At 37.5% G+C, this 11,518-nt stretch overlaps 1 protein-coding gene across 1 annotated transcript in view; it reads right to left on the reverse strand.

The window, feature by feature from the left end:
• Positions 1-3,116: 3,116 nt before the first annotated feature.
• INTS6 (integrator complex subunit 6) overlaps positions 3,117-11,518 on the reverse strand; it is a 43,692-nt gene continuing 35,290 nt past the window's right edge. The window contains exons 12-16 of the mRNA XM_010179100.1: positions 10,497-10,639; positions 9,600-9,834; positions 8,488-8,856; positions 7,919-8,012; positions 3,117-3,751 (exon numbers count right to left, since the gene is read on the reverse strand). Of these exons, the coding sequence (XP_010177402.1) occupies positions 3,658-3,751; positions 7,919-8,012; positions 8,488-8,856; positions 9,600-9,834; positions 10,497-10,639 (935 nt within the window). The 3' untranslated portion in view covers positions 3,117-3,657. The remainder of the gene's footprint in view (positions 3,752-7,918; positions 8,013-8,487; positions 8,857-9,599; positions 9,835-10,496; positions 10,640-11,518) is intronic.

Here is an 11,518-nt window from a genome sequence, read left to right on the forward strand (position 1 = left end):
TATATTCATGCCTATGCAGATGGCACACAGCAAACAGACTTCTGCTGGCAGGCACCAGCACTCCAGGGCCTGAAATTCCCTGTATTAATTCCTGCCTCAGCAGTTTCTAAGGGAATGGCTCAGGAATTCTGAAGACCAAGAATCCAGCTCCAGCTCAGAATATGCAGAAGCAAGTTTCTATTCCCTTGTATCTTGAATATCAACACTTTCGTGGGGATAGTTTTACACATCTGGAGCTTTCACTACTTAGTATCCTCATGAGACATTCAGGCTATCGAAAGCCATAGATATTCACTGCATGTAATCAGGTAACTTAGCTCTGCAAAAGCCTAACTTGTATCTTCACTTTTGCAAGGAACTGCCAAAAAAAGCACGTTTCTTTTGTAGCCAGTAACTTCCTTGCAAATTAACTCCCCCAGCCCCCAAAACAAAACTGCAGACCGTGTCTGAAAAAGCATAGCATCACAACACTCCTTTGGCTTCAGTATTAGACTCCATGTCTCATTTCAGATGTCAAATCACATAAGCAACTCCAGAATCACTGCCAAAGGAAAAAAACATAATGCTCATTGGCAATAACAAAGAATTGCATTGCACACCATTCAGCAGCTGTTTGCTCCTCTGAAGCATCAGGCCATCTCCAACAACTCCTGCCTTTCTTAGCAATGCACTAAATGTGCACCTTAAGTATTTCCCCTAAAAACCCTTCAAACCACTAAACTTCTCTCATAACTGGGGTCACGTCCGTTTCGATTTCCAGGGAACATACAGCCATTTATAGAGTTCAGTAAAACACTGGGGCCTGGCTAGAAGACCAAAGAGAAACATTTTCCTTATCTGCTTCCAAGCAACATACTCTGTTCTCTTAGTCAGTGACCACCTGTGTATGCAAAATTCTGCTTTAAAAATCTCTAAGTTACATTCTGACCAAAATACAAACCCATCCTTTTAAAGAGAAAAGCACTACCTTGGTGGGAGTTTTGTTTTAAATATGCTTTGGCAATCATTACCATTCCGTGAATAAATACATTTTTACTTAGCAAATGCAGAATTTTTTGAAAAGGCACTAAAATCTGATCTATCCAACGTGAGCCACAGACCCAGCATATGATAAAGTATATATCTAGGAAGGAAATCAGATTGTAAAATAGGATTTTTACATGAACCATAAACAAAATGCATACCTTCCAATCAACTCAAAATCAGAAGTACTTTTTTGTAATCTAAGTTTTGTAGGGCAAAAAGTGAAAACTGAAAACATTCAACATCATTTTGTTTGTTCAGACTTAGAGACTGAAGTTCTTCAGGTATGAAAAGGGGAAAGGGTAAACAAGATCTACTTTTAATAGATTTTATTAACTTAACTAGATGCACTTATGTCCCAGTTTGAGGCAGTGATTGCATTTAAGGGGCTGTAATAATCTCTTCTGTAACTACAGTATCAACACTAATTAATTTAGGCTGTTTTGCTCAGCTCCAGTGATTCTTTAGCCAATGGTTTAGGTAAGTCTCAGGTTTTGGCAAGTTTCTGGACTGGATTACGAACTATTTGGAAAGGCCTTTTTGTTTTTAATACAGAAATGTTCAAATTATTCTGAGGCAAGCATGCAGTTAATTTTTCCATATAAGCAATGAATTATCACAAATCTGCTAGTTCCGTGCTTAATTAATGTATTTAAACTGTAGTACACCTTGAAAATGTGGTCTCAAACCAAAATAATGTTAATACTGTTTTTATTTTCAGGTTCAGTACTCTTTATAGGAAGAGTTACAAATCCTTCATTATAAATACTAGACAAATACACTGTCTTCTGTTCCTCCTATGATGAGCTTTCCTCCAATGAAATTAAAGGCTACATTACATGTATTTATTAAAATACTATTCTAAACAGTATCACTTTTGCAAAAATAAAAGTGAGCAAGTCCTCTGCTATCTTATTATTTTGTGCATACTATTGGAAACTTACAGCTGTCTAGGAATCATTAGCACCACAACTACAGCCAAGATAGTAAGCAGATAAACATTTGAGGATAAACCAAACAGATTTTGCCACTGATACGCTTAAGAATATGAGCCAACAGCTTCTGCTCAACTTCTTCATCATGGCTAAAGTCAGCTTGACTGTTGCCAAGTATGGAGTTCATCTGAAAGCAAGCATCCCACAAGAAATCCGTGTGATATGTTATTTTTCATAGTACAACTTTATTTCCCTGTCCTGAAGTAAAAAAAACCTTAAGAACAAAATCGAAGTTCAGTGTGATCTCAAACTTAGATATAACCCAGCTGAGATAGTAAGGTAACAAGCAAGCAGCAAAATGCTGTGAAAAGGAAATCAAGTTGAGAGGCTGTTTCAAAACCGACCAAACAGGTAGGAAGCAGACCTCAATCAGTGACCAAACAAATATTACTGCCAAAAAGGGAGCAGTATGATCATTACTACCTTTTATTTTACTTTTTAAAAAATGAACGTTCCTGAAGAACACTGAATGAGGTTAAAAGCATCTAGAAAAATGGGGTTTTTTAAGCATCTTGACAAAAGTTGGGACACAGTGAGTGTTTTAAGACAAGATTCAGCAACTCGTGGCACAAGCAATAGAAACCCAGGCCCACAAAGAATTTTGAGAGAAGTTCGCGAACCACTGACTCCTAGGAAAAGCATCAGGGGGGAGCTGCTCCCACTGAATCAAACAAAGCTTTCCAGAAGTTAGGAACATCCAGCGCAGATGAAAAATATGGCCAATAAACCATTCAGTGATATTTTGTCCAAGAAGCAGCACCTTCTGGTTACTCCTGCATTCGTAAACAAGTAAAAACTTCTGACACAGAAAAACGCTATGCACCATTCCTCAAAGGCTACCGACCCCTGCTTTACTACATTGCATCCTCAAAAACTTGTGGGTTTTGCCATTGCTGTGGATGAGCATCAGGTCTGCTATGCTGATCACCAAATAGTGAAGCTGAAAGTCCACAAGGGCACACAGTGTCATCCTACTACAGCTGTGATTCAGCATTAGCTTCCTTCCACTCCTCCTCTGATTAAGAACAGAATATCTAATGATACAAAACTTCTCTTCACTCTTTAACACTGATACTAGAACAAGGAAACTTTGGACAAGGAAAGCAGAATGAACCATTCCAATAAAAAACACTCAATCCTACACAAAGATTTAAAATAGAGCTTTTATTGATGGAATAACAAAAGTGCTTTTCTTAAATATTTTTCAAAATACATTTATACAACTTACAATAATATATCCAAAATAACTGTATATACAAAACATTACCTTGTTTAATGTATGTGCTTTTTTTTTTTTAAATTACAAAGCAACTTTTTGGCAAAGTTCAACCTTAAGAGGTGATAGTTTTGAAGGTTGGATTAAGAAAAATAGAACCTGAGGGAAAGTGACGCTTAAGTCCATGACAAGCAAGAAATTCTCCATTTAGTTAAATAAAAATGTTTTTGTGATTTTTTTTCACATTACAAAAATAACAGAAGTGAAGGAAAAAAAAGGATGATGGATACATTTCTCATAATTTTATAGAGCAGCTTTTCCTTCTTTCAGGTATAGAAACTTGAGATAAGAGTGCATGTCAAAAATGAATGCAAGTAAGGACAGCAGTGCCCTGCTGTAGCTTTCTCTTCTGTGCAGTGTTTCTTAGCTGCTGTTGATATGGTTGACCTGATTGGATCTGCGATTAATTTCTTCCAGAAAACTCTCAAGCTGTTCTATCAGCATTCGTTTTTTAAACCTGTATTTAAAAGAAAACATAATAACAGATGCACACAGTAATACAGGAAACGTTGTTCACAAAACTTTTACTGAACCCTGGAAGCTTCAGTTATTATTTTAGGTCCATTGTATGATGAAGTTATAGAGACACCTCATATGTATATAAACTGTCTCCTAAAGTTCTGGTAAACTACTAACTTGCTTTTCCATTTAATGAGAGAATACAAAACCATGCTTACTACAGTCTATTCTAGCACATTGCTGGACATCAACTCAGAACCTAGAAAGCCAGAAAAATAGAATTAAGTGATTGTTGTTTCCAGAAGTAAAGTTTTTAAGTACAGAAATAAAATATATGCCAAAATAACTATAATCCTAAAACTGGCAACAGCTTTTAGGGATTATTTCCATGCTTTCATGCTGCATTCACAAAATTTAAGTGAAGTTGATACTGGTAAAGGAATTACATAGCGCAGAGCAGATTTCCTGACAAGAAAATACAAATTAAAAGTTTAAGAAATTGAAGAAGATACAGATGTAATCCATACCTGGAGTCTCTGCAGTCCTATTTCATATTGATTACATACATTTGAACAGCAGATCGTTTTGTCACCTCTGCTTATAGCTCTGCCTCGGCACACACAGCTCCTTGCTCTTTCCAGCCAGCTCTCCCCTTGCAACATTTCTGCATCTGAGAAGCTACTTCTGCCCGATGCTTTGGCAGCCATGCACATACTCCAAGATAAGCAGCAACGAAGAGATCACACACTTTCTCAATGCACTACTATTCTGAACCATACACTGAGTTCAGTCCTACAGTTCTGCTAAACCCCAGCAAAAGCCTGTCATCCCAGCCAGGCCTCCCTGCCCATGTTCTTGGCTCATAGGAACACAGCATCTGTGCTAATTCCCAGACCTCTCCACAATCCCAGCTTGACTATGGGGCAACAAGCTCCCCTTCCCAACCACTTACTATCCCATTGAAAACCCATGCTTTAGGCCCTTACCCACCCTCTTCATCACAGCTCACGTCAGTAACCCCACAGAAGCCCCACACTTCAAGTACTGCTGCCCCTCCATTCTTCTTCATTGCTTTCACAACCACTGCCTGCTTGGTGAAAAGTATTAACCTGGGAAATAGATAATTATTCCTTCTCATTCCCCCTAGTAAAAATCAAGCTAATAGCAAAGTGCTTTACTGTAATACAACTCTAGTGAAAATTTAACATGGTCATATTCTGTGTAAGTGACTGGGCAATGGTACTTCCCAGAATACCTTTAAGCCCCTCTGAAGCAGCTGTACAAGTTAACAGCAAATATTTCCTAGAAACTTAAAACCTGGTGGGGTGGAAGGTGGGCAAAACCCACATTGCTAACTATTCTCACATTGCTGTTGGCACAAGCACTCAGGTTTACAGTGCACTGTGTCAAGCCTTTCAGTGCATCTCACTGAAAGTTCTTTTCCAAATGCTGAACCCTACAGGAAACAATTTTTTTCAAGGCAACAGAAGCAATCTACTGCATTAACTACTATTATCATTAACTGAATTAAGCATTCACACTGCTAGGAATATTAGTAACCTTAATAATAAAATGTCCTTGAGTAGTTCTAGCTATTGAACAAAGATTCATTATTATTTTGAAACGGGTTGTATTAATACTTGCCAGCACCTCACTCACAAGTGGATATTGCTCAGCATTTTGTTTAGGTACACATTTGGGCTTTGCTATGTGTATAAGCAGCTTAAATATCTCAATTTGGAGACTAAATAAAAGGGAATTGAACGTCTCATACTGAGAAGTTGGTTGATTTGGAGAATGTTGATCTGTTTTGCTCAAGACTACTTAGCATAGAATAAAAAAACCCCCACTTATTCTTAATGCTAGGACCATAAATGGCTTGCTAGGCCAACTCCAGAAATACTGAATACTTCACTACACAAGCTAATTCCTTTTAGGTCTTTCCTAAATAACTCTCTATTTTGTGCATCCGAAGTTACAGCCATCTATCGGGAAGTCACATCTCTTGTCTTCACTCCTTGTAAGCACCAGTACTACCCACCCAGGCTGAGTCAAACACGTCTCACTATGCATAAGAAAAGTCTTTGTCAGAACAGAAATAGCTAAGGATTTGAAATTGAGATGTGGTATCTCCTCATCCTTAATATTTTCATGATCAGCCAGAAGGAAAAAAAAAATCCATTCTCTACCTCATCTAGATTTCTGTTTCTCAAAAGTGATAGCTTTTCTGCTATCAAAAAAGGAACTGTGGGGCAGTTTCCAAAGGAAGCTGAAATTTGTGGATTGTTTTAGAAATCTTCGTCTCCCCTCACAACTCTCTAGTGGATTAACCTCCAGAATTGAATGGGGACTGTTTGTAAACACACTTTGCTGCTGAAATGCTCAAGAGCTTTCTTAAGTCTGTGTTCAGAGTCAGAGCTCCTTGGAGCAGGGGAAGAGAGCAGGCATCCCAAATTCTAATTGCATTCCGTGGCATTGCAAAGGTCAGCTATCAGTTCATGAAATGGAGACTATCTCAACAACTCCAGAGAGCCTTCCTGCAGGGAACCCTGGTTAAATGTGATAGCTTGCCTGAATAAGGAAAGAAACAGAACTGTACAGAGATTGTAGGCAGTGTTATCCAGGTGGATAAAATGACCACACTGTAAAAATCTAACCTAGGAGAGAAGAGGAAGGATAGAGATTAAGCTGTTCCTGCATGCAAACCAATAAAAAATAAAGTTTAACAACAGTCAAGAGAAGCAGAATTGCCAACTTCTTCCAACAGTAGACACAAAACTGTTGGCTATGGTGAGAGAAGGATTTAATTCTGATGCATCCAACAGCAACACTCAAACACTGCCAAATTTTGTAGGGAAAGAGTCAACTCAAGATAACTGGAACAGAGAAGCTGTGCAACAGAAATGAGAATTACAGATGATCTAAAAAGCCTGATTTTAGAGACACAAATATTCCAACCCCACCAAGGGCTGCCACAGTCTCCAGGAGCAACAGCATTGTTTTGTTTGGTGTGCTGAGACAGTGAGGAAGCAAGTATTATCTACAGGCTATGGAACAACTCTGACAGGTGATATAACAAAGACAGATGAAGCAAAAGCATGATAAAGTAACTGTTGCTATAGGATGAACATGATCTATATACATCAGCATGCCCTGCTGTGCTGGCAGTAAAAGGCTAAAGGAGCTATACGAATGTCCAAAGTTCAGTGTACGCTAAACTCCCAGCATGGTTTTATCCAAATATTACTTTGATTTTTATTTAATCATAAAATTTGTTTAATAATGCCACAAGAAAAAAACTGACTACTACAAAAACAGATTAGAGGAAAAAAAAATCAACTATTCTTTGAGGCTTCTGAAATAAGCCTCAAAGTTAAATACATATTTATGATCCAAGCAAGATGGTAGAATTACGAGTTCACTTAAACTCAAACGCTGTTGGTTCCAATCATAATTACATGTTTCTCTGTTCTTTCCTCCTAGTAAACACATACAAGTCTAATCAAGTATGGTCAGTCTGAGGATGCTTTAAAGCTACAGGTTTTACCCTGGATTAACAACACAGGGTTTAAATCCTCAGCAAGTCTCTCTACTTCAGTGACAAACTACCTGCCATTTTCACAGCTCCAGATAGGACCACAGTACCTCTGAAGAAAATAAATCTGAAGAGCACACACATATCTCTATAGAGCATACCTCCATCTCAAAACCACTTATAAGACAAGATTTTGAGTTGATGCAGAATAACAAATTTCAACTGTTTCTGGAAGCCTAATTCACAGTAATATGCAGTTCTGTCACTTTTTCAAATTAGCAGTATGCTCACACTTGAACTTTGGAGCTTGAGTGATTTTCTGAAGTTACCTTCTCTTCCTACACCATTGTCCATCTACATTTATGGTGATCTGGCAGTTCCAGCTGCTAACATTTTAAAGAAAAATCTGAGGCAAAAAGGTAAGCTTGTGCAAACATCATACATTAGGAAGTTTGTGTTTGGTTTTTTTCTAGGGAGTTATTTACTTGCAGTGCAAAGCAAGCGACTTCCAGTGCAGAGCAACTTGCCACTTGTGTGCCAAGTTTCAGACAAAGAACTGCACAATTCAGTCAGTTACGTATGGCAGTATATGGTGCAGTTTTATAAGATTAATACCATTCAGTTACCTACCTTGAAGCCTCTTTAATAATATTTTGTAAAAATATCAGTCGGGTTTGTAAGCTTCCTTGTACATGCTTCAGTAAAAAGAAGATTCTCTCATATTCTTAAAGAGAAAAGCAAATTCACAATTACTTAAATGCTTATACAGATATTTGTTGTAATAGGTCTGAGTGAAATGCAACAGATTTCATTCAGCTTTTGTAAGCTTTTAGGATGTATGTCCTATCAGCCAGGCTTGTAGCAATGACATACTGTCTAATGAACACCAACACTAAAAAAACATGGGATACTGAAGTTTAGGATATTACTGGAACACCTAACAAGCTAATTCTGATATGGACAATATGAAAAACATTACTTGCATGAACACTGAGAGTATAGCAATATTTTAATCACTCATCCAAGAAGTTTTTAACAGATATTTTAGTTTTTAGCAGATTTTAAAACAAATCTTTTCAGCTTTAAATTTATTTTTCTTCAGTCTCGTGGTTCAGTATTTTTCTAAAATAGTGATCTAATGTGAATTCTTTGTCCAGCTCTCATGCCAATCATCTGAAAGAGGTATCTGGCATACTTACTTCTTCCTGGTTTTCGGATCTCTTTCATAATTTGTGCTCTTAGCTCTATATTAATCTCTCTGGAACTTCTGCAATTCACTGTTTTTTTCCCTTTGCTTGGTGAAGACATTGTCAAGTTCTCTTCAGTGCTTTGTTCTTTACTACTTGATTCCTCATGATTCTCCAAAAACCCATCAACATTCAAGTTATACCCTAAATGTTCGTGGCCTACATCCTCTGTATGAGCTGCTGGTCGATCCAATGAATTGAATGAAGAGGACATTGAAAAGTCCGAATCCACAGTATTAGGGAAAACGTCTGATGAAAGTGGGTCTGTAACATGATTCTCAACCACATCATCCATTGTAACCTCATTATTTGTTTCTGATGCTGAAAAAACAAAGATTACACTTGCCAGTTTCACATTCTTTATCATCTGATAGGAGTCGAAGAGTCAGCTCGCTATTAAACTCCTGCAAAGCTATGCTTCAGCTTGTATAGCCTAGTGTACATGCTAGGCATAAGAAAACATGTTTGTGGGTTGTAACACTGAGCACATTATATCTCCTGGCAATTAATGGCTTAAAAAAACCCCACAGGTATATTATTCTTATGAAAAGAGAAAATGCTATATGGACTACCATCAAAAGAAAAAGCACCTGTAAAACATGTTTTCATGACATGCTTGTCTTTCCCCATTACATTGAACTGACAAAGTTTACTTTAGTGCTGAACAGTGAGCAAGACTTACGCAGCACCTCAGCTCCACACTAAGGGAAGTTAATTCACTGCACTACAGAAAAATTGAAATTAACTTCATGTTGTGCTACTTCTGGAGCATCTCAATTCCCATGCAAAGGCAAAACATCCTTCCAACTGTTTACATTGCCTCCTCATTTAATACAGGAAATACGTTGTTTATACTGGGAAGTTCATATGAAATACTTCCATCTAGAGAACTGTATTAACTCTTTTTGTAATTAACCCCAGATGTACACTTAAATACTTCATTTTCAAAAAGTTAAGGATAAAATCACCATATTTGGGCAATCAGCCAGTGGTATTTCTACATAAACAAGTTTTTTTCAAAAAGAATAAAACAAACTCTGTAAAGATGATGAAGATTTACTTACTTTTGTGAATAGGAATAGGTTTAACAAGGTCAGGCTGTGCTTGGGAGATTGGTGTTGGTGGCCCTTTTCCTCCAATGTGGTTATTCACAACTGGAGGGGTTTGCGGTCGACCTCTGAGCAGGGGGGACATACAACGCCGCCTTTTCGGAATCCCTTGCATATTTGGTTCTCCAGGTCTTTTATGTTTATTTTGAGGTCCTGATACAAATTCATCTGCTTCATCTATCATCATTCCCTGTAATTAATAGGGAGAATTCTTAAACTTTAAACCAAAACCATAAAATACAAAATAAAATTAATCCTTTGATGTTATGATGATGTTTACTGTGTATAAGGCAGCTATGTACTACATGTCATCATGCACTGAATTCTCAACTGTCAACCAAAGTAACATATCAAATCTTTCCCAGACTAAACCAATGTGCTTAAGACCCTTATCCAACAGTTTGCCAAGTAAGAAAACTGAGTGGGCCATCAAACTTTCTTTTCGGTAATTGTAAAATGATTCAAAAATTTAAAAGAAGAGCTTTAAATGATACTGGTGATCTGGTCAACTCCAAGACCAATTTGAACAAAAGAGAGTCCACGCTCTCAGATTTATGGGAGTCTTTTTATGGGAGGAAGTTTGGTAAAGGAAACATGATTAGGTACTAGCTATACTACAGTGACAAACGTATTTCATTTATAATACAATTCTGAGGCATAATACTGGTTTCCAGTAAAGACTGCCCTCCATAGGACACTATTGATGGAAAAACACTTGAGAGACTTTCATGTAAGCAGTACTTTTCCAAATTCTTCTACGTGTTTCTCTGACACATTGCTCTTTGAATGGTCTAATCAGCAGTGCATGTACTCACAATAGCACAATTTTTAAAAAGCGTCCAGAAAAGTCACCTTTTTGTCCAGTTTGAATGGATTGCCAAATGTATGGAGCCTTCGTGGTTGATCCGGATCAAGCTCTCGGAGTGGAGAAGGTATTTGTTTTAGATACTCCTGGTAGTTTCCCATTTGTGCTATAGGTACACTGTGAACTTGATCTATCAAAACAGAAGGGTTTATTAATATATGATACTGTTCAGGTTATGAGAATTTAGTCTAGATCTACTTCACACCTCCAGTTTTTGGCCTTTTATCAAATGCATCAACAAAATAGATGTGCAAAACTCACCATTATGCTTGTCCAACTGGTATTTATAACATGGTGTTTTGAGTGCATAAAACTTGCTTAAATGAATTCACACATCTGTGCATTTATCATTATACCATAGAAATAAGCAATAGCAGTCATCCATGGATGGTAATTTTCCAATGTGACCCATACTTTTCAACAGGGTAGATGGGTGAAAAAAATGAGACTAGGAACAAATAACTAAAACATGACTACAAACAAAAGCTACCTTAATGCAAAGTAGTAATGCCATGCTGCATACAGACCTTTGACATAACTCTACTCAGTTTTAGCCACCCAAAATTTCATGGTTGAGATTAGCATTTTCCCAAAGCAATGGTGATTTTTGACCACTAGAATCAACACATTCTTAAAATCCACAGGACCTGATTCTAAACTTCTTACGGATTCAGCTAAAGTTGTCAAGTCTTTGATTAAGCAAAACTTACACAGCAGAAAAAAACCTAACATTAGGTTTTATGTGGTTGAATCTTCTCCCCAAAGAACAACTTTTCTGCATTTCCCATTACGTTATCACTTGATCACAGATGTTTATCTGACCTAAGTAGTGACACGACTAATGTAACATACACTTTCACTTGCATTGTCCTTCTCATTTTCTCCACTTACTTCATCATCTTCTGCTTGCTAGGATGCCATAAAGCAGTGTCAGAAGACACAGCAGAAAGGTAAAGAAGTAAGTTAGCAGACTACTGAACTATTTGCTGATAGGTCGGGGGGGGGGGGG

This window comes from Mesitornis unicolor, unplaced genomic scaffold (assembly GCF_000695765.1).
Source record: "Mesitornis unicolor isolate BGI_N332 unplaced genomic scaffold, ASM69576v1 scaffold16502, whole genome shotgun sequence".
NCBI lineage: Eukaryota > Metazoa > Chordata > Aves > Mesitornithiformes > Mesitornithidae > Mesitornis > Mesitornis unicolor.